At 41.3% G+C, this 24,273-nt stretch overlaps 1 protein-coding gene and 1 long non-coding RNA gene across 4 annotated transcripts in view; one reads left to right on the forward strand and one right to left on the reverse strand.

Moving 5' to 3' along the window:
* Positions 1-24,273, forward strand: part of CRHR2 (corticotropin releasing hormone receptor 2) — a 129,587-nt gene that overhangs the window by 73,769 nt on the left and 31,545 nt on the right. For all 3 annotated transcript variants that reach the window (XM_087917558.1, XM_087917559.1, XM_026718500.2), the window contains 2 exons: positions 4,200-4,285; positions 16,242-16,348. In XM_087917558.1, coding sequence (XP_087773684.1) covers positions 4,200-4,285; positions 16,242-16,348 — 193 coding nt within the window. The remainder of the gene's footprint in view (positions 1-4,199; positions 4,286-16,241; positions 16,349-24,273) is intronic.
* Positions 1,873-4,206, reverse strand: LOC148123890 (uncharacterized). The gene is made up of 2 exons (XR_015740313.1): positions 2,637-4,206; positions 1,873-2,518 (listed from the first exon to the last, which is right to left on the reverse strand). It is a non-coding gene; the product is annotated as an uncharacterized LOC148123890 (long non-coding RNA).

Below are 24,273 nucleotides of genomic sequence, written 5' to 3' on the forward strand. Positions count from 1 at the left end.
ACAGTAAAAAATGACAGTAAAGATTATCTATCTGTCTCTCTCTGTCTCTCTGTCTCTGTCTCTGTCTCTGTCTCTCTCTCTCTCTCTCTCTATCTATCTATCTTGTTCAGCAACAGAAAATTTGGGCTCAATTGTGGTTGTAAATTGAGGACTACCTGCAACTTACCTGATCTTCATCTCCTTAGCTAATGTGCAAAGCAACTACCAGAAATCCTCAACTTATGACCGTAATTGAGCCTGGAATTATGACTAAGTAAGTTGTGCTGATTATTAAGCAGGTGACCATGCCTGATTTTACTACCTTTTATGTGGCGGTCGTTAAGTGAATGCTGAAGTTGTTAAGCGAACCCTGTAGTCATTAAGCAAATGCTGCAGCCATTAAGCCAACCCATTTTAGCCAATGGGTAATTTTTTTTGCCAGAAATTTGAACTGAACCACTGATTTCCAGCCCCCCAAAATGGAGGGATCTTTGGTGTTTTATGTGCTTAGTTGTTTTCTTGCAGATGTTTCATAACCCAAACTAGGTAATGAAGCTCAGAAATCAGCAAGGACCCCTTCATTTCAACCCCAAGTGACAAATATTTTCCTTTGTTAGGGAAAAAAAAGTTGTATATCACAGTTGTAACTGTGGGATAGTGCAAACAGCCATAAATGTAGAGCAGTTGCCATATGCAATCCCATGATTATGAGGGGAACAGTTGTCATAATTTGGAAACCAAGTCGTTGGTTCTGGAGAGGTCTGTTGTAACTTTGAATGGTCGTTAAGCCACAAATCATAAGTAGAGGACTATCTCTAGTTATGCATAGATCTCCAGATTTTCCACGGTTTGCAACAGGATGACTCCAAATTGCAAAAACATGCTTTTTTTTTGCTTTCACTCAAAAATGAATATTTTGAGGACGGAAATGATACGATGGAGTCATGCATAAACAGAGAGGAATGGAGTTATGAGATTCTCGTCCAGGTGGAAGTGAAGGGGACTGGAAATAAGAGTTATGTGAAAAAAGTTGTTGGTGTATCTTATGATTTATCACTTTGTTGCTTGTAGATATAAGGAGAACTCATGTACCTGAGACAAATTCCTTGTGTGTCCAATCACACTTGGCCAGTACATTTCTCTTCTCTTCCCTTCCCTTCCCTTCCCTTCCCTTCCCTTCCATTCCATTCCATTCCATTCCATTCCATTCCATTCCATTCCATTCTATTCTATTCTATTCTATTCTATTCTATTCTATTCTATTCTATTATTTTTTTCTCTTCTCTTCACTTCTCTTCTCTTCTCTTCTCTTCCCTTCCCTTCCCTTCCCTTCCCTTCCCTTCCATTCTATTCTATTCTATTCTATTCTATTCTATTCTATTCTATTCTTCTATTATTTTTTTCTCTTCACTTCTCTTCACTTCTCTTCTCTTCTCTTCTATTATTTTTTTCTCTTCTCTTCTCTTCTCTTCTCTTCTCTTCTCTTCCCTTCCCTTCCCTTCCCTTCCCTTCTATTCTATTCTATTCTATTCTATTCTCTTCTATTATTTTTTCTCTTCTCTTCTCTTCTCTCCTCTTCTGTTCTCTTCACTTCTCTTCTCTTCTCTTCTCTTCTCTTCTCTTCTCTTCCCTTCCCTTCCCTTCTATTCTATTATTTTTTTCTGTTCTCTTCTCTTCTCTTCTCTTCTCTTCTCTTCTCTTCTCTTCCCTTCCCTTCCCTTCCCTTCCCTCCCCTCCCCTCCCCTCCCCTCCCCTTCTATATTCTACTCCACTCCACTCCATTTTAAATTTCCTCTTATTCTGTTCTGTTCTGTTTTGTTCTGCTTTTCTCTGCTTTGCTCGACTGCCCCATCTGTGTAGTAGCAGCTAGAATAATAATTTCCTTAGCAAAGATTCTTATTCCAATCCAGAAATTTAATATATTGAAGAAATGCAGCTAATCCTGAATTTAGAACCATTCGTTTAGCACATTCAAAGTTACAACTGAACTTTGCAGTGAAAAAAAAGTGACTTACAAACAGTCCTTGGACTTACAACCATTGCAACATTCCCACTCGCCTTATCAAAATTTGAGTGCTTGGCAACTAGCAAGTAATTATTGCATCCTTTGTGGTCATGTGATCTGGTCATTTGCAACCTTCCCAGAAGTTTTGGGACAAGCAAAGTAATATTGACCTCAGGATACCCTTAACAATTGCAAAACCCTTAACATGGCAAAAAGAAGTCATAGGATCGGACACAGTTAAGCATCTTGAATAGCAGTGGAAATAGCACATAGAATAACAGAGTTGGAAGGAACTTTGAAGGTCTTCTAGTCCAGCCCCCGTCTCAAGCAGGAGAACCTATACTCTTCCAGACAAGTGGCTGTCCAATCTTTTCTTGAAAACCTCCAGTGATGGAGAACTCACAACTTCCAGTGGCAAGCTGTTCCGTTGGTTGATTGATCTCACTATTATGAAATTTCTCCTTAGTTCTAGGTTAGTTCTCTCCTTGGTCATAAGTTGTGGTCAGAAATTGAGGACTACCTGAATTTGCTTGTCTGGAATAGCAAAAGAGAAAGACAGGCCATTTTTATTAGAAACTATATAGATATAAGCATTGATTTCTACTTCACGTCCCCATTCCACCCTTTTCTGTGGAGAAAATGAATCACTTACTTTCTGTTCTCAAGAAAAGTCCCCCTCCTTCTAGTCGGAATCTGGTTGAATCATCTTAAAAATTAGATTGTAGATAGTCTGCCTTCAACATGAATATATTCATCAGTGAGGAAATGGATTCATAGCTTTTTTATCTTTGCTGGCAAAATAATGTGAGGGGGCTGGATGCTTAGAAATTAATTCCTTAGAGAGGAAGAAAAGTCCTGTCACTTAGAAATGGGTTAAACAATTGCAACAATTGATATGATTCAATTTCTTTCAATATCGTGATTATCATAATTGAAGCTTGTGGGGTGTGTGTGTGTGTGTGTGTGTGTGTGTGTTCTGCATGTCTCTGTTTCTGTATCGAAACAAGTTTTTATCTCTCCAAATTATATCTTTTTGGCGCCCGTTTCTAATTCCAGACGATTTAGGAAATGTGAACCTTTTACAGTAAATCTAATATTCAAGTAAGCAATTTTGCTGCATCTGCTTGTGGTTTTCCATGGCAAGAGAAAACAAATGTGGGTTGAAAACTGGATTCTACAGAAAGCTGACTGCACAATGGTATAGTTCATGGGAGGGAGGTCAAAAAAGGCAAAATGGCGTCATAACAACAGAAACAAAAGCTAAGTAGGGAGCCGCTGCCTGGTCAATTCTCCTTTAAAAGAAAGTATACAAGTAATCCTGGATTTACAACGATTCATTTAGTTACTGTTCAAAGTTACAACACCACTGAAAAAGAAGTGACATGACCATTTTTCGCACTGACAACCGCTGCAAAATGGAGCAAAACTCACTTAACAACTTAATAACGTAACTTTTGGGCTCAATTGTGGTTGTAAGTCAAGGACCACCTGTACACATATGGACGGTTCATCCAAAATTCTGAATTTCACCGATCTATTTTATATTCCAAATCTCTTGCTCCTTGCAATTCGTGGCAAATGAGATTGTGTTTGGGTGTGACTATCTTTGATTAGAAGAAAAAGGCTGACATCAGTAGAAGCACAACAAAATGAATGAATGGGTGAATAATCTTGTGATTTGGGGGAGTCATTATGTTAGAAATAGAATAACAGAGTTGGAAGGGACCTTGGAGGTCTTCTAGTCCAACCCCTGCTTAGGCAGGAAACCCTGCATCACTTCAGACAAATGGTTGTCCAATCTCTTCTTAAAATCTTCCAGTGTTGGAGCATTCACAGCTTCTGAAGGCAAGTTGTGCCAACAGAACTGAGAAAAGTGACTTATAAATGTTAAGAAAGTAAAGAAGTAGTAAGTAAAGAAACTATCCAAATATGACAGCATTTTCTCTGTGTTTCGGATTGCTGAAATATTGGCTCAAAGACTTTTGCTACTGTTCATATACCTTTGTCCCAGTGGGTATGTGATCAGTGTCGTGTTGGCAGAAAATTATAATTTTTGTCATATTCGCAGCTGCTTAGCAAAGCTTCCCAGTGAAGCCAGAGCTGGTTTCCATATTTCAGACTTTTATCTTTTTTTAAAAAAAGACAGAGTTGTGTTAATATATTTGTTTGGAAGTTTGGCTTATTGTTTCTGTTGGTGTCTCTTTCCTATCCTTAGGAAATGCATATCGAGAATGCATGGAAAACGGGACATGGGCTTTCAAAGTTAATTACACGCAATGTGAACCGATTCTTGACGAAGAGGTACGTTAATCTGTCAGTAATTGGTTTTGCTGGGTGGAGGGATCGGGTCGAGGGAGGTGTTGCAGGTGGATTCATAAACATCAAAGTGGAACAAAGCCTCACCCCTGTGGATCGTGTGATTGCATCCATCCATCTTCATATTTTTTCTACACCTTCTAATCAGGTGCATCTAGAAAAAGTGTCAAAATCTGCAAGGTGTTAGTGTCATATCCCTGTCAGAGTCTGAAGGAGGAAGCTGGACAGCTGAGAGTGAGTGGGAGAGTGGCTCAGTTGGGTGTGGAGAAAACTGGGGAAGGGCAAAGTCCAGCTGGGCAGAGCAGGGAAGAGGTAGAACAAGCAAGAGGGAGTTCAGAGGAAGACCCAGGCCTACCCCCTCTTCATCCTAGGGCACGCAGGGAGGAACGGAAAAGAGAGCAACGTGGTTTGCATGGCTCGCTGGGGAGGAAAGGGCCCTGATTCCCTTTATTAGCCACAGCTGGGAAGAGAATTTAAAAGAAATGCATGCTGAGTGCGGCAGCTGCTGGGAGCAAATGTGAGCTTATCTTGTGTTGACTTTTATTATCTGTGCTCCTGGTGTCTTCCCAACCATGTTGAGTTATGGCTGTTCCTTTACATCTAGAATTCCTGCTCCTGCCCTGCCAGACTAATTACCTCATTTTGCCTTGTTTGGACTTATAGTTACAGTTTTTGTTGATCACGTTTTGGACTTGATTCTCTGCAGCCAAAGGCTGTTCCTGGGAGAGTTTTTCTCCAGCCAGAAGGTAACCAGGACATTGGGGGCAAAGTTGGACCTAAAAAAGGGACCCCTACTGATTATCTGACAGTGTTGCCTTTGTGCCATGCCCCAGGTCATCACAGTTAGTTGCAGAATCAATGCTCAAAATCTTTTGCATGTATCACGCAGGTAAACAAGTAATCATGTGGTTACACCAAGCATCTCACTCATGTTGTACGCACCATTGGGATGCTCATGCTAAGAGGGATGAAAGGAAAAGTGAACACAACATGTCCATTTTAAGAATTGCTTCCCATTTGCTTTTCTGAAGGCTAAAAGTAAATATAAACTTCCTCCTCGGGGTATAAATCCTACGGTTCTTAGAGAATGCTTTGAAGTTTGTTGACCTTCCCTGAAAATAATCACCGTTCTTACTTTGAACAGCCTGCTGGATCATTAATTGATTTAATTAAATTAATGTTTAATTGATTGCTGGATCCTTAATTAGTCACCACATTAAAAAAAAAAGATGTTGAGACTTTGGAAAGAATGCAGAAAAGAGCAACTAGGATGATTAAAGGCCTGGAGACTTAAACATAGAGAGAACGGTTGCAGGAATTCTGTTGGGCTAGTCTAAAGAAAAGAAAAATTAGGTGTGACATAATAGAATATTCCAGTATTTGAGGGGCTGCCACAAAGAAGAGGCAGTCAACTCATTTTCTAAACTCTCACAAAGCAAGACAAAAAACAACGGATGGAAACTAGTCAAGGAGAGGATTAGTTCATTCATTCTCCTGGAATGAAGGAGAAACTTCCTAATGGAGAGAAGAATTAACCAGTGGAACAACTTGCCTCCAGAAGCTGTGGGGGTATAGAGTCTCCTGCTTGAGCAGGGGGTTGGACTAGAAGACCTCTAACGTCCCTTCCAGCTCAATTCTAATTGATTGATATATTATTTTAGGGTAAGCATAAGATAACAGAGTTTGAAGGATCTGGCTCATATTTATGACGGTCACAGTGTCTCAGGGTCATGTGATCCTTTTGCAACTTTCTGACAATCAAAAGTCAACAGAGAAGGGATTCACTTAACAACATGTTACTAACTTAACAACTGCAGTGATTCTGATTGTATGAATGCAACTAACAGAGAGAGAGAGAGAGAGAGAGAGAGAGAGAGAGAGAGAGAAACCAGGGGTAGGATTCTACTGGTTAGGACCGGTTTGGGCGAACCAGATGTTAAAGTTACATCTGGTTCGGTGAACCTGTATTTCAACGGACCGGCTGGCCCCGCCCACCCCTCCCCTGTTTCCTGCTTCCAGTGGGCCTCCAGAGTCCCGAGGAGGTTGTTTTCACCCTCCCAGAGGCCTGGGGGAGGCCTCCGGACCCTTGGGAGGGCGAAACGGCCTTCCTCAGGCTCTGGAGGCCCACCGGAAGCCAGAAGAAGAAAGTTCCAGTAGGCCACACCCACTCCGCAACCCGGGCACCGAACCAGTTGGTGGGATTTTTGAATCCCACCCCTGACAGAAATTTAATGATCCTCATAATCAAAGTTCCTCATAGTCAGTTGATTGATCTATCGAAGAGATCAATCAATGGCTGAGGGTCCATAGAACAAACTGAACCTGAAAGAGTGAAGCTAAAATTCACCAATCTCTCCCCCCTGCCCCCCAAAAAAGAAAACACAGGTGGTCCCCGCCTTACAACTGTATATTTAATGCACTTTTGAAGTTAGCATGGCACTGAAAAAGTAGGTTTGTTTTTCACCTTTGCAAGCCTTGCACTATTCCCATGTGATCAAAATTCAGACCCTTGGCAACTGACTTACATTTATGACCGTTGCAGTGTTTGTGGGGAGGGGCGTCATGTGAATCGCTGCAGTTCTTGATTTAGTAACCGGGTCATCAACGGTCATAAGTGTGAACCAGTTGCCAAGCATCTGACCATTGATCACCTGACCCTGGGAATACTACGACAGAGTGTGAAAACAGTCATAAGTCCATTTTTTTCAGGACCATTGTAACTTGGAAGGGCCACAAAATGAACTGCTGCAAATCGAGGGCTGCCTGCACTTATTAAGTTAGTAAAAGCAGAATAAAAATGTCTAATAGTAAGTGAATAACTCAGCCGAGGTTATCAAAGACACGGTGTTGAAGTTCTGTCTGATAAATCAACAACCTGAAGACAGGTTTCCAACCACGCCTGCAGTTGAACCAATTCTTAAATCTCTTTGGTTGCATTGTGAATGTTGTCAAACTTGGAGCAGATCTTTTCAAAACCACTTAGGCCTGGAGTGTTGAATGTCTTTTTCAGCTAGACAGTCCTTAAGCTAGAAATGTTTCCAAAAGTTAACTCATTTTGAAAGGTACTCACAATTTCATTTGTTCACTGGTTTTGCTAAAAGGGCTTGATAAATATCAAACATGGAATATTCCCTGAGTGTTTTAGAGTTCAGATACATTTATAACCAAACATTTGTCAGAAATCTTATCTTTGATTAAAGCTCAGGTTTTTCTCTGTTTAGAAATGACCTTTTATTACAGTTTATTAATTGTTAATCTTAAGAGGTGGCATTCATTGCACGAACTGGCTTTTTTTTCCCCTGAGTTTTTAAAAGCAGTATTTATTCCATCTTCTGAACTTGGATAAATACAATTTAATGTCTAAAGACAGAAATAAAACACTTCTGGATTATTTTGATGGGAGCAATATTCTCTGTCAGCATTCCAACTCTCTGTAACAAAAACATCCAGAGATATGATATGCAAATAGATTGTTACTATTATTAACCAACTGCGGGCAGATATTCAATTTCCTGGTGTAAATCCTGCTTTGTAGCTTATTAGGATCAAAAGTAGAGAGACGCTTCAAAGGGCACAGAGGCACAGATGCAGCTTCTGTCTACTGCAATTTTAAAACAGCCGTGCCAAATTCAGTGATTATATTGGTACTCTTGAGGAGCAATTCTGGGTAATGTGTCCAATGGATCATTAAAGGAATCAACCCATGGGCTCTCCCTTGAGGTGCAAATGACCGGACTCAAATTATCCTACTTTGGACACGTGATGTGAAGACCCAGCTCTCTGGAGAAGACTGGGAACGGTGGAAGGAAAGACAAGAAGACAGTCAACAGCAGAGTGGATGGACTCAGTTATGGTTATGATGATGGTGGCACCCTTGGAAGATCAGAAGAGCCAGGGTGGGCCAAATTGCCACGGGTCTATCTGTGTGGTCCCTAAGAGTCATCACCAACTTGATGGCACATATTCATTCAACGTAAAGACTTAGCACACTGAGAAGGACCACAATGGTAGAAAAGATGGAAGGAAAGAGAAGAAGAGGACAACCAGTAGAAGGTAGATGGAATTACATAGGTTACAGTGGAGATGGGACCCACCATTGGAACACTTGAAGGATTATCACAGATAATCCAGAAGATTGTCTATCCTTTGTTGTTCGTTGCGAAGTCGTGTCCGACCCATCGCGACCCCATGATCAACATTCCTCCAGGCCTTCCTGTCCTCTACCATCTTCTGGAGTCCATTTAAGCTCAAGCTGACTGCTTCAGTGACTCCATCCAGCCATTTCATTCTCATCCCATTCTTCTATTGCCTTCAGTTGTTCCCAGCATTAGGCTTTTCTCCAGTGCAACTAAGTCCCTCCGTCTTGTTCCTGGCTGTCTTCTTCTTTTTCCTTCCAGCATCACAATCTTCTCCAGAGAGTTAAGTCTTCATCCGCATGGGTAGACCTTCTCTAGAATGATCTGTCCCCAGCCTTCAGGTTTTCCAATGGTCCACCCAGCACCACCATAACGAGTTGATCCACTTCGCTGCTGATTGTCCTCTTCTTATCTTTCTTTCTACCTTTCTCACTGCCATGCCCCTGTCGGAGTCTGAATCCAAGGAGGAAGATGAACAGCTGACAGGGAGAGGGAATGTGGCTCTGTTGGCTGTGGAGGAAACAGGGGAAGGGCAAAGTCCAGCTGGGCAGTGCAGGGAGGGAGGTAGAACAAGGGAGAAGGAGTTCAGAGGAAGACCCAGGCCCACCCCCTCTTCATCCTAGGACACGCAGGGGGGAAAGGAGAAGAGAGCAACATGGGTTGCGTGGCTTATGGGGGAGGAAAGGGCCCTGATTCCCTTCATTAGCCACAGCTGGGAAGAGAGTTTAAAAGAGATGCAAGCTGAGTGCGGCAGCTGCTGGGAACAAACGTGAGTTTATCCTGGTTGGCTTTGATTATCTGTGTTCTTGGTGTCTTCCCAACCGTATTGAGTTTTTACTGTGCCTTCACGTCTGGAATTTCTGCTCCTGCCCTGATGGACTAATTACCTCATTTTGCCTTGATTGGACTTATAGTTACCGTTTTTGTTGACCATGTTTTGGACTTGATTCTCTGCATCCAAAAGCTGTTCCTGGGAGAGTTTTTCTCCAGCCAGAAGGTAACCAGGACATTGGGGGCAAAGTTGGAGCTAATAAAGGGACTCCTACTGATTATCTGACTGTGCTGCCTCTGTGCCATGCCCCAGATTACATTGTGCACTTCTCAAAGGAGCAGCTTTGTGCTTCAATTGATTGATTATCTGCCATCAGTTTTGGTGTCAAGTCTTTGTGTCCAGATAGATAGACCTTCTTCACTCTTCTGAAGCAAAATGGTGCTCCCATCACCACTATAGCTGAGGCCATCTGTCTTACTGCTAGTTCATTCCTTCCACGTTTTCCACCATTACAGATTTTTTTAAGGGAACTGGGTAACTGATTGCTTGATTGACCTTCTGGTCGACTTAAGACCCCAATTGAGCCCAAAATTGATGTTGCCAAGTGAAACATTTGTTGGTTGAGTTTTGCCCCATTTTACGATCTTTCTTGCCACAGTTGTTAAGTGAATCACTAAAGAAGTTAAGTAAGTAACACTGTGGTTAAGTCAAACGGGCTTCCCTATTGACTTTGTTCATCGGAAGGGTGCAAAAGGGGATCACGTGACCCTGGCAACACTGCAACACGTGATAAATATGAGTCCATTGCCAAATGTCCAAATTTTGATCACATGACCATGGGGATGCTGTCATGGTCGTAAGTGTCAGGTGTGCCTCATTCAAAACCCAGGAAAGAAATCCTCCAACTCCCATTGACGTAGAGAAAAAAGTACTTTTACTGAGTTTGAAGTGATAGCAACAAAAGAAAGTAAGATCTGAAGCAAATAGGCGTGAATATTACATAATGAAAGTTATCCCTTCCCCAAGAGTCCAGACTGGTCATCCAATCTGAGGTGTTATGATGTCATGTGGCGTACATCTTCAGGTGGTTTCTCACTCATCTGGTATGCCAAGACGGTTGACCTTGGCTTAGTAGTGATAAGTCTATACAGGTGCGCAGTAAGTAGGAAAAACATCGCCTCCTTTTTAGTTCACACAGAAGATGTCTTCACTCTCCAGTAACCTTCCCCTCCCAATACCAAAATTATTCACCCACCCTGTTTCTATGGCAACCGGCAAGAAGCAAGCAGCAAAAGAGGTGAAAAAAAAAAACTTAGTGGAGGCTGACAGTAAGTGTGAAAAACCAAGTCAATTTTTTTCAGTGCTGTTGTAAATTCGAACATTCTGTTGTGATCCGCGGGCAGTCGATGCAGACAGCAGTGGAATCAGACATTGGGGAAGGAACGGGATCAGTCTGGGAGTCTGGAGAGGACTCGGACAAGGGTCTTCGAAGTGATCCTCGCACTTATGACGATCACAACATCCACACAGGATCAAAATTCGGGCAACGTTGCAGTACCCTAGAATGACATGATTACCGTTGGCCAATGGTCCCAACTAGCATCCAACAACGGGGGATTCACGTAATGATTTCATGATTCACTTAACAACTGCAGTGACTCATTTAATGATGGTGGCAAAAAAAAATTTTTTGGAAATCGGGGATGATTCACTTAATAACCGCCCTGCCATGGGAATTCTGGCTTCAAGTGTGGTTGTAAGTTGAGGAGTACTGCAACAGCTGCAGCAGTTTTAGCAGACACGTGGGGTGTGAGGAGAGCAGGCATCTGCTACGTGCTTGCCTCAAATATTCCAAAGTACCTTTTTTGCTTTTGAACTGAAATGTTATCCGGCTCTAATAAATATCCAGTAATGGGGTAATAATTCATCAGCTGAACATCTGCTTGTTGACTGGTTTTGAAGGCACCAGAGTCACCATTAAAACCTGGGGAGTGGTATATGTCTTCACTGCAGATGGCTCGTTTCACAAAAGACACTAATTGACTGGAATCACGTGTCCCGTGTAAATCGCTAATGGGCAGGATTAGCATCTGGTGCAGAGATGAAAACCTCATTCAGCAGTGGGAGTGGAGGGGCCTTTTTTAACCCCAAATGGCTCAAGAATTTGGTGGGGGGGGGGAGGCGGTCGTCAGCCTGCTACCTTCCAGGTAGTAATGTCAGAAGGTGGAATACAGAGAGATCCTGGACATAGAGATCAGTGTCTAGAGCAGCCCCACAAAAACAGGCTTATCTAGGCAGCGGTCGGAGATAAAGAGATGGGTGTAATGGAATTAGGAATATGGGTCACTTGGCCTCCCCATCTGTAATGGCTCCCAACCCCAATGGGTCACAGCAGATGTCCTTATTTATTTATTTTACATTCTAGAAGAAAAACTAGGAATGCCTGGAAGAAAAGCTTTGGAATTGTCATGGAGGAGAAAGACCAGTAGGAACTCTCATTGTTGGATGTGGGTAGTCCTGTTTTCTTCCAGGCAGATCCTCAGAAAGTTACTCAGGATCATGGCAAACTGGGTTAACATCCATGAATAACAGTTGCAAGAATTGAGTATGTCTAGTTAAATGAAAAGACTAGGAGTGACAGGATAGCAGTCTTCCAATATCTAGGGGGCTACTCCAAGAGAAGAGAGAGTCAATTTACTCTCCAAAGCACCTGAGGGCAGGACAAGAAGCAACGGGTGGAAACTAATCAAGGAGAGAAGCAACTTAGAACTAAGGAGAAATTTCCTGACAGTGAGAACAATTAATCAGTGGAACAACTTGCCTCTAGAAGTTATGGGTGCTCCAATACTGGAGGCTTTCAAGAAGAGATTGGACAGCCATTTGTCTGAAATGGTATAGGCTTTCCTGCTTGAGCTGGTGGCTGGACTAGAAGACCTCCAAAGACCCATCCAACTCTGTTGCTTTGTTTCATGGTATGTGTGTCAGGATTCCAGCAATTGCCCTCATGAAACCATGAGCCTCGAACCAAGCTTCAAAAACTTCAAAAGATTTAGTAGGAGTGAACATGTCGGCACGACCTGAATGAAGCCGATTCTGAGTCATGCAATTCACTGTCTGAAAGACCTTGGGAAACAAGTCAAAGAGACATAGCCAAGGTGATGGTCAGGTATGAGAAAGTATTATCCACTTTTGAGAATGGTTGGGACAAGAGGTTTGGAAGACACCCTCCCTAGTTTCTTTGGTGGTAAGGGAGATTTTGAGGGGTGGGGGAGAATTGTACTTTCAGTCCAGCAAGATTATTGTCAGCACTACAAAGTAGACCAGAACAATGAAGTAGTCCTACTTTATTGTAAAGCAACACTGACACAGTCTTGCAAGTCTAGAAGTCCAATTCCACCACTGCCCTTTAGCCTTTCTGAGAAACTAGGGAAGGTCTTTTCTGAGCCCCACCCATTACGCAGCTGTGGATTATGGTGCCTCTTATCCCACTCTTCCTCTGGCACCACGTCTATTTCCAAATCTTTCTCGACTGTCATTGCATCTTGTTCTGCAGTTCTAGGTTGACTTGTTCCATAAATATTACATTACACCTCTGTGGGAAACCGCTGTTATCTTATTTTGTATTATATTTATTTTAATGTAACATAGATATCTGCATTATCCCAAGATAGAATATTGCTGAGTGGGTTGCGTTTGCACTCCTAAATGATTCATAGCCCTGGGAACTATAGAAAATGTTCAGGGGCGACAGAGCAATAACAGGCACACGAAAAGAAGTAGGAATATTACGGAGCTCCTGTTAATGCTGGCTGGGGGAATTCTGGGAGTTGAAACCCACACATCTTAGCACTGTCAATTAGCGCTATCATTTAGATTCAGATAGGTAGGCAGGCAGGCAGGCAGGCAGATTAATCAATTAACAGAATACAGAGTTGGAAGGGACCTTGGAGGTCTTCTAGTCCAACCCCCTGCTCAAGCAGGGGGTTGCCCATCCAATTTCTTCTTAAAATGTAAGAGATTTGGATGACAGAAGTAGATGAGAGGGAAGTGGTGAATGGATGAAGAGAGCCAGGCAGGCAGGCAGGCAGACAGATGAAAGAGATATGGATGACAAAAATAGATGAGAAAGGAGGGATAAATAGATAAATAGAGACAGGCAGACAGATGAAAGAGATATGGATGATAGAAATAGATGAGAAAGGAGGGATGAATAGATAGAGACAAGCAGACAGATGAAAGAGATATGGATGACAGAAATAGATGAAAGAGGAGATGAATGGACGAATAGAGATAGATAGACAGACAGACAGATAGCACTTAGCACTTACACACCGCTTCATAGTGCTTTTACATCCCTCTGTAAGCGATTTCACAGAATCAGCCAATTGCCCCCAACAATCTGAGTTCTCATTTTACCGACCTCAGAAGGATGGGAGGCTGAATCAGGATCAAACCCTTGGCAGTGAGCACAGTTAGTCTTCGTGATTGCATCCTAACCACTGTGCCACCACCGCTCTTAAATTATTAATTAAGCAAATAACTAGAGCCATTAAGTGTATTGTGCAGTTGTTAAATGAATCATGCAGTTGTTAAGTGAATTCAGCTTCCTCCATGGATTTTGCTTGCCATCTGGGTGTGGGAAGGTCACAAATGATGATCATACGATCCTGGTGTGCTCCAACTTTTATAAATACCAAGTACCCGAATTTTGATCACGTTGACTGCAGGGACCTGCCGTAAGTCCCCTTTTTTCAGTGCCGTTGTAACTTCGAACATTTGCTAAATTAATGGTTGCAATTCAAGGGCTTACCTGTATATGATCTGATGCACTTCATGAATCCAGAAGCTGGTTTAATTCAGTGTATGAATTGCATACTGCCTGCATAGAGGCTGGTTCTCCTGAGTTAGAATGGTTTGACAAATGGCAGGAAATACGCTTTTTCTTGTTCATTTCAGAAAGCCCATGTTTTGCAGAACAAGAGATATCTCTCAAGGATCAGGTAGTCCTGGGTGGGAAATGTGTAGGCCACATGTCTCAACCTTGTCAACTCCTAGAATTCTCCAGCCAACAAGCCGAGATGGATTCCATAAGAAGTTGGCTGAGGAATTCTGGGTGTTGAAATCCAGATGTCTTAAATATAATTATTTATTGGCCAAGTGTGATTGTGGGTGTGGCTTAGTGGTCATGTGACTGGTTGGGCGTGGCTTGTATGTAAATATTATAAATATTTATATAAATATTGAATTTTTTTTTATAAAAAAAGAGCAACTTTTACCCAAAATCAAGCAAAGCAGGCAGGCAGATTGATTTACTCACAGAATCACAGATTCATTCAAAAATCTATCTAGCTCAGTCTGTCACATAAAATTTGCTTGCAAGCAAACTCACAAAATTAACTCACAACACACCATGTATGTAAATATTGAAATTTTTATTTAAAAAAGAGCAACTTTTACCCAAAATCACGCAAAGCAGGCAGGCAGATTGAGTTGCTCACAGAATCACAGATTCATTCAGAGATCTATCTATCTGCCATTGGCTAGCTCAGTCTGTCACATAAAATTTGCTTGCGGTGAGTCTGCACTGAATAATAGAAACTTCACTCCTAAGGGAGATTCGGCTGTGCTTAAAAGCAGATCTGAAGATCTAAAGACTAGCTAGAAAGCAAGAAATCCAACTATTTCCTGCTTTCTAGCTAATCTAAATCTGCTGGCATGGCAGAACAGACGATGGTCGGAAAAAGGAAAAATAGCAATTTAGCAGGCAAGTTTGCCAGGTAAGGAGTGAGTGGGCAGGGAGCGTTCCCAGGGGCCATGTGGGCTGAGCAGCCTTGTGTTTCTGCGCAGCCTGGATTAATTGCTTTGGGTGGGGCTCTGGGGGTGAGATTTCTCTGCGGCCCACCAAAATTTTCTCATGGACCACCAGTGGGCCATGGCCCATCGATTGGCAACCACTGCTCTATACCATTGCAGACCAACAGTTGTCCAATCTTTTCTTTAAAATCTCCAGTGTTGGTGTACCCACAACAAGTCACTATTTTCCCCCCAAAACCGGGGTCATAACAGGGTCTTTAATGGGCCAGATTCCTACTTAAATATATAGAGGTTCTGGTCCACTTGAGTGTATCTAGGGGTGGGATTCAAATTTTTTAACAACCAGTTCTGTTGGGCATGGCTTGGTGGTCATTTTATTGGCTGGGTGTGGCCAACTCAATATCACTCACATCAAGACAAACATCTCCTCGCCTGGCCTCTCATGACTGTGAGGATGCTGCAACAGTCGTAAGTGTGAAAAATTGTCATAAGTCCCTTTTTTCAGTGCCATTGTAACTTTGAATGGTCACTCCACACAAGCAAAGTACCAGCAAAGGAGGGGAAAAAACTCCAGAGAAGTTCCTGAGACAGGAAATCTAGTCCTGCCAATAATACAATAAGGGTTAATAGAGAGGCAGTTTCTGGAAGCAACACCAGAATGTTTCCTTCCTGCCTTCCTTATAGGATTAGGCCAGTAATTTCTTCTAACAACCGATTCTCCGAATTGCTTAGAATGTTAACAATCGGTTCTAGCGAATAGGCGCGAACTGGTAGAATCCCACCCCTGAGTGTATCTGGCCCTGGTCCTTTGTGGCTTTCTTTGGTAGGTTACACCTTAGTAGCCTTGCCGTTGTCACTTGCCTCTTGGCTGAATCCTCTTGGATTCTCTTAATCCTGGTTGGATCCTGGCTGGATACGGAAGCCCGATGGACAACATGTGATTGTTGGTGGTACATCTCCTGATCTTCTTGTTCTATATGTGAAGGAGCCTGATCCAAGCAGGATTAAGATCTTTATTTTCAGGATCTTCTTGATCCAACCCACCAACGGTCTCCATCTGTCCACCTCACACATTTAGGCCACTTCTCTTCATGAACTTCGCTCTTCTTCCTGACCCCATCTCATGTCCCCAGTAATAGTAATTGTTATTGACCAACCCAACTCCATTCCTTTCATTTTGTGGGAAGTCCCATCTTTCTCTTTGTTTCCTGCCCTACAGACCAAGCCTGCTCTTCATTACAAGGTTGCCATGATTATCAACTACCTGGGGCACTGCATTTCTATTGGAGCGCTTATCGTGGCCTTCTTATTGTTCCTCTGCTTGCGGTGAGTAATCCTTTTTTCATCCAGCTTTGTCAATGACTTGGTTGAGCAAGAGACATTGGAGGTGATGGGAAACAGCCAAATGAAATGAGGGTTGCAGATAGCGGTGGAAGGATGTTCTTCTCCCCAGATGGATGGATGGATGGATGGGCAGGCAGAAGGATGGACAGACAGTGGTGGATGGATGGACAGAAGGATGGAGGGAGGGAGGGATAGACAGAAGGATGGATGATGGATGAATGATAGGGATGGATAAAGGGATGGAGGGATGTGCAGAATGGAATGGATGGATGAATAGATGGATGGATGGATGGATGAAGGGATGGATGGATAGAAGGATAGAAGGGTGGACAGAAGAGTGGAGGGATGGATAGAGGGATGGAAGGATGGGTGGATGGATGGACAGATAGCTAGCTCTTGCAAGGCATTAATGGATGGATCCTCCTGCAGATAGTTGGGTGGAGAAATTGGGCCAGTCTTGTTGGTGATTTTTGGTGCGTGTGGATTGAAAATGGATTTTAATAGAAAATTAATAATATTTTTAGACCCAAGTGCACATTACATTATTTTGTAAGTTATATATTTATTTTCATGTACTGCTTTATGAGATCAGTAGTTTTATCAATCGTTTAAATAAATAAATCAAATAAATAAGCATTTATTTTTAGGTTAATGACTTCTGCAGCGGTAGAGCTGCAATAAGAGCCATTTTGACCTAGGGATTAATACTTCAGGCCAGAGACAGGGTTAGAACATGGGTTCTAGAACTGTTTTAAGTATGAAAGCCGGCTGGGTGACTTTGAGCCAATCACCAGGGGGATGGTGAGTTCTACTCTCATTTTAGGCATGAAGATTGGCTTGGGTGACTTTGAGCCAATCCCTCTCCCTCAACTAAATCCTACTTTGCAGGATTGTTGTTGTGTAGTAAATAGGAAGATGAAGAAGTATTAGTCGCCATGGGCGAATAGGCGGCAATAACAAATAAATAAACAAATAACAAAAAAACCACAAATAAATAATAAGGGGTGTTTGCAGTTGGCTTCTGTAAGGCATAACTGTCATTCAGCCAGCTTTCATATCTAAAATGGGAGTAGAACTCATATTCTTCTAGTTTCTTTCCTGGTGCCTTAATCTGTAGAGTCTTCCTTCCTTCCTTCCTTTTTCCCTTTCTTCCCTCTTTCCTTCCTTCCATTTAATGGGGGAAAAAAAACCCCGTGACAAAATTCAGAGAGAAAAAATCTTATTTCAGGCCCTGGGACAATGAGAACCTGATCATCCCATATTTTGCAAAGAAATCCTTAGTTAAGGTAGCAATGACAGAAGCAGCTGTTAAGCATAAAAATAGAACAACACCCTTGTAGAGGAGGCCACCGTAGCTTTGGCTACATTCCCATTCTCAGAGAAAGGAAGTTGTCGGCATCTTGACATTTTTCACCTTCCATTTTGATTGCTGAGATATTTTTACAGACTTGCAGCCGCCGCAAATGGTGAGGTATTTTTCGTCTTTTCCTCTTTTTGTACCTGAAATGATTTGAAGTGCTGGGGTCGTCCCCCCACACACCTTTGGCCACCTAAGAACCAGATAGTGAATTTGGAGAGAGCCAGCTAAATGTATTTCTGTCCTTAAAATCACGTTCTTTTGCTACGTGTGGGCAGATCAACACCATATAATCAAGCACTTTCATGTAGCCAGGACAGAAGACAGAATTACAGTAATAACCTGAGTCTGTTTGGAAAGGTTTATTTTAGAAAAGGGGGGGAGGAAGAAGCAAGAATTTGGGACCGACTTGCTATTTTTGCTACTGAGTTTGCCTGGAAATGGGATATTGAAAGGCCATGTTGACTACAATTAAACATTTGTCAGCCATGAACGAATAAAAGCAAAATTTGTCAATGGACATACCCCTAATTAAGGTTAAGGTTAGAAACGTGCTGGGCTGCTTAATGGGCTAAGGAGCAGAATCCAATGACAACATGAGCAACTTCTGTAAAGCAAAAACTTCCAGGGAATTTTAGAGGCTAAAATGTTATTGGAAGAGAAGAGAAAAATATTTATCTGGCAAGATCTCTCAGGTGAGAGAGAAATTCTGAACAGCTAAAGCAGAACAAATTTTAAAAAAATCAAAAGTTTTGGGAAGAACTGTGGGGGTTATCTGCTGCATTTATTAATGATTTTTAATTATATTTTATTCCTCTTTTATTGCTTTAATACAATAGCTCCCAACAATGTGAAAAACAGTGAGCATACCTAATATTCATTTTTCCTCTTAGTTTCACAACAACTCTGTAAGGAAGGCTGGTCTGGTCTGAGAGAGATAGAGGGAGAATGACTGATTCAGCCAGCTTTCATATGAAAGGCAAGACTAGAACTCACCATCTCCTGGTGATTGGCCAAAAGTCATCCAGATAGTTTTCATGCCTAAGGCGGGACTAGATCTCACCATCTCCTGGTGATTGGCCAAAAGTCATCCAGATAGTTTTCATGCCTAAGGCGGGACTAGATCTCACCATCTCCTGGTGATTGGCCAAAAAGTCATCCAGATAGTTTTCATGCCTAAGGCGGGACTAGATCTCACCATCTCCTGGTGATTGGCCAAAAGTCATCCAGATAGTTTTCATGCCTAAGGCGGGACTAGATCTCACCATCTCCTGGTGATTGGCCAAAAGTCATCCAGACAGTTTTCATGCCTAAGGCGGGACTAGAACTCACCATCTCCTGGTGATTGGCCAAAAGTCATCCAGATAGTTTTCATGCCTAAGGCGGGACTAGAACTCACCATCTCCTGGTGATTGGCCAAAAGTCATCCAGATAGTTTTCATGCCTAAGGCAGGACTAGAACTCACCATCTCCTGGTGATTGGCCAAAAGTCATCCAGCCTGTTTTCATGCCTAAGGCGGGACTAGAACTCACCATCTCCTGGTGATTGGCCGAAAGTCATCCAGATAGTTTTCATGCCTAGGGCAAAGCTAGAACTCATCATCTGGTATTGGCCAAAAGTCACCCAGCCAGCTTTCATGGTTAACACGGGACTAGAACTCCCAGTCTCCTGATTTCTAGCCTAGTGCCTTCCACCAGTAAGACAATTTCCTGTTTATAAAAGAGAATTTATTGTAATCATATCTTTTCTTCCTTTTGGTGGAAAAAAAAAGAATGCTTTTTTTTTTTAAATGCATCCTTCATTTTCTAGACCTGGCAATTTCATTTTTCCACTCTTTTAAAAAACTAGGTGTGCATTTCCAAAATCAAAACCTGAACATTTTCTTTATGTCCTGGGATTATTCTGGAGTTAATATGCTTATATCAATAACGGGCTTTTTGTACCCCAACAATACTTCATAGTGTTACTGGCATCATTTGTGCATCGTGGCTATGAGCTTAAAAGCAGATGCTTCACAAATGCGAGATCAATGAATATTTATCAGGTGGGGAAATAACTAAATAAGCATCAACACTGCCAGAGACATATCAAGGATGCATAATTTTTCTCATCCAATAGCAGAGTTGACCCTTGGGCCGTTAAGAAACTCAATATTTATTGAAAATAAGGAAAGACAATAAGCCTTTATTTTAAATTCTGCATTTGGAAGAAGTGTGGCACTATTATTATTGTTGTTGTTGTTATTTAGTGAGATTCACAGCCTTTGGGGCTGGTTGGTAGCTCAACAGCTCGAGTCCTAACCAAGGACCTAGGAACTGTTCAGGTAGCGTCGGAGAATATAAACTGTTCCAAGTATTGTTATAATACACAAAAATGACAGTATACACAGCAAACGAGATAACTATGCTGGGTTTCGCATCACAAATCAGTAGTGGAACACATCCCAAGTGTTTAGGACTGTGTGATGTATCGGCGGATTATGGGAGCAGATCCCAGTAAGGTGGCCTTCTGCAGCTGACCAAGGGTGATCTTGTCAGCGCCAATTGTTTTCAAGTGCTTGCCTAGGTCTTTAGGCACAGCAGCATCCAGTGTGCCCAGTACCACTGGAACCACCTGCACTGGTTTATGCCAGAGTCTCTGCAGTTCGATTCTCAAGTCCTGATATCTGGTGACTCTTTCAAGTTGTTTCTCGTCGATTCTGCTGTCACCAGATAGGGCAATGTCAACAATCCACACTTTTTTCTTATCTACAATCGTGTTATCCGGGTTATTGTGTTCCAAAACTTTGTCAGTCTGTATTCGGAAGTCCCACAGTCATTACAGACTGAAAGAGTTTTGGAATACTATTGTTATTGTTATTGTTATTATTCACATAGTCAGCCAGATGTTCAGACTGGGTTTGGTTTGGCATTTTTGGCATTTTTGTCTACCTATTGAGTCCTTACCAAGGTCCTGGGATAGGAAAATCTGAGTGTTTGATGGTGTTACAGATATTGTCACAGGATGGAAGCTTTCCAAGTAAAGCTGCCTTCTGCAATTGACCAATCGCAAATTTGTCAATGCCTATGGTGTACAAGTGGTGCTCCAGTTGTTTTGGGACTGCGCCCAAGGCACCTGTGACTATTTGTACCACCCTTGCTTGCCTTTGCCATAGTCATTCTATGTCTATTTGGAGATCTTTGTATTTTATTATCTTCTCCAGTTCTTTCTATTCTGCTGTCTCCAGGCACTGCCACATCCACTATCCAGACTTTTTGCTCTTTCTTATCAACAACTGTTAAGTCCAGGGTGTTATGTGGCAGGTGCCTGTCTGTCTGGATTCTGAAGTTCCAGAGCAATTTAACTTTTTAATTTTCTATGACTTTTTTCTGTTAAATGGTCCCACCAGTTCTTGCTTACAGGCAAGTGATATTTCTTGCAGATCTTCCAATGCGCCATTGTTGCTACTTTGTCATTATTATTGTTGTTGTTGCTGCTGTTAATCTTGAATGAGATTCACAGCGTTTGGGCTAGTTGGTAGCTCAACAGCTCGAGTCCTAACCAAGGACCTAGGAACTGTTAAGGTAGCATCGGAAGATATAAGCTGTTCCAAGTAGGGTGGTTTTTTTGTAGAATCAGGGTGTTCAAGTCTGATAAATTCAGAATTTCCAAACAGCGAGGTAGTTCTTTAGGTCTCGCTCCAAGGGGTTCAATCACAATTCGGATAACACAAGATTTCTTTTTCCAAAGTTGCTCAACTTCAATTTGTAAGTCCCCATACTTTGTGATTTTTTTCTTGCTGCGTGTCTTCAATTCGTGCATCACCAGGTATTGCAATGTCAATGAACCAAAACTTTTTCTTTTCAACTATTGTTATGTCAGGTGTGTTGTGGGCCAAGTGCCTGTCAGTCTGAAGTCCCACAAGATCTTGACTTTTTCATTCTCCAGAACCTTCTCAACCTGATGTTCCCAGTAGTTGTTACTATACTCAAATCCAAACTTTTGGCATAGCTTCCAGTGAATGATTTTAGCAACTCGGTTATGACATTCTAGATATCCAGTTTATGAAATTTTGCTGAACCCACTTATTATTAATTTGCTGTACCTTCTTCCTTACAGTATGGTTATGCAACATTATGCAGCTCTTGTGCTGTGAGTACATTTTCAATAAATAAGGCAATGCCAACAAAGGAAATTGCAGAAACAATGTAGGAGGAAATTCAGCGGTCAAGAGGTAGAGCTATTAGCCATGATTAAGAGGAGTGTGAGAACAAATGATTCATGGTTCTTAATGAGGTCTTAACAAAAGTCTTGAGGCATATGAACAGGAAGAAAGTCAAAGCATCTATATTTGAGGTCAGGCAAAAGTCAGTTTTAATTGAGCTCCATCTCAGTGGATCAAAGGCAAAGTCAATTTGCCATTGTTTGGAATAAAATAGTCCTCAATTTACAACCATTTATTTGGCAATCATACGATATTACAAAGAGAAAAGTAGCTTAAAACTGGTTCCCCCTTCCGGTTTGAGTTCCTTCGGTGACAGACAGAAAACCGCGATCGTGCGTGGTTTCTGTCTGGGCTCGCCACTGGAGTGCCTCGAGCCGGCTGGTTTCGGGGCTAAGCCGCCCCGTAGAGGTGGTGAAGAGTGGGGAGACTGCCAGCAGGGTTGAGGAGAGCCTCATCTCTCCTCCTCAGCTGGCCATTACTCCCTTTCCTGAAGGAGTTTGCAGTGGTGGTCAGAAATGGCCACCACAAAGAAGAACTCGACTGGAAAAGAATGTGCAGGAGGAAGATAAGAAGTGAAAGTTTTGGCTGACTGGGTTAAATTGTAAAAGCAACAACTAAGGTACCCTGGAATTTAAACTTACAAAAAACAACATCGCTCCCAAAGAAGAGTCGGAAGCAGCGAAGGAAAGTGAAAAGGGAAAGGTTTGGCTTTTTTTTTCTTCTCTCTCCTTCCCTATACTGACAACTAAGAGACTTAAATAAGAAATTGGAAAAATCCGCTTTGACATCAATAGGCAATTAAGCTGAAAATAAAACAAAATGCCAAAGGGATAATAAAGATTTCTGGACACTAAAAAAATTTTCATAAGGAGGAAAGGAGGGGAAAAGAATAAAAGGGCAGGATCTGGAAAGAAAGAGGAGACTGCCTGGAATTAAAAAGAATCTACAGTAAAACTTCAACAAGACTTCTAAAAGATACATTTTAACTGAAACTTTGTAACTAAACAGTAGAAGAGAAAGTGAAAAAAAAGCAAAAAGAAACAGCTTGCATGTATTTGGATTACTTGGTGATCTTTGGATTCTTGGTTATTGCATTTGAATGACTAAAATTAATCGGGTGGTTGTTTAAAAATTTATACAATTGCACTACATCTGGATGAATTGAAAATGAAACTTAAAAAGTATAAAAAAGATGCACAAGAAGGGAGAAGTTCTTTTGGCTTCGTTTTTCAATTCTTAGAAATGGAGATTTGGAACTATGAGAAACAACAAGAAACGTCTGCAAAACAAGAAGACTGGGACAAAGAAGAAGCCATCTTTAATGAACAAGTAATTCTATGTGGGGAAGAAAAAGGAAAGGGGGAAAGAGAATGGGGAATTTAAGACTTAAAAAAACAACCAAAGAAAAGAAAAATAATTCGAAAAATAAGTATAATACTGGAAAGGAACAAAAGAGGGGAATACAGAAGAGAGAAATAGAGGTAGAGAGACAAGGGGTAAAAAGGGGAGAGAGAAGAGAGGGAAGAAGGAAAGGAAAAGAAGTTACAAAGGACCGGAACAAGATATAGAGAAACAGGGCCTATTTAGAGATAATGGGTGAAAATTTAACTGAAAAAGGGATTCTGTAAAGGTACATAAGATTGTATTGTTATATTAGTAATAGAAATAACTTTAGAAAATTGGAAACAATGTATGATTAAAATGAGGGATAAAATAGTGTAATTTAGTGAAATGTTTGTTAATAAAATAAGTGAAATCAAATAAATGAGAAAATTGAATTTGGAAGGGACGGGAACATTTTAATTAGTTAATGTTTTATAAAATATAAGTGAAGGGGGGGGTGAATTAATTATGGAAAGCTTATAATTGTTCCCATAGAAGTATGATATTTAATTGAAAAGTAATGTTAAAGAAGTTAAGATTTTAATGAATATTAACATTAATGATAGAATTGAATTGGAATGGAACATGTTGTTTTAATTACATATATTTATAATTTTTTCTTTTTTTAAGAATATAGTGTGTATTTTAAGAATGTACCAAGCAGGATCAGAATGGAAGTCATTTATTATATTGAATGTTATAACTTTAGGGTATATATTGAAGCCTAAATAAGAGTTAAATGGATAAACTTAAAAGATGCAAAGGCGTCATACTCCAATCAGTAACTACAGGAGAAACTTTGTTTAATGAGAAAAGATAATAGATAATAGAAACAGGACAGACAAAAAATATAAATATAATGATTTGAATTGAGACGAGATAATTAAAATAAAATTGAGAAAATTAAAAGAGGGGAGAAGCTATGCAGAAAATGTAAAACAGTAATAAGATATGGAACAGAG

The sequence above is a fragment of the Pseudonaja textilis genome, chromosome Z (assembly GCF_049901715.1).
Source record: "Pseudonaja textilis isolate UNSWEBS1 chromosome Z, rPseTex1.2, whole genome shotgun sequence".
NCBI lineage: Eukaryota > Metazoa > Chordata > Lepidosauria > Squamata > Elapidae > Pseudonaja > Pseudonaja textilis.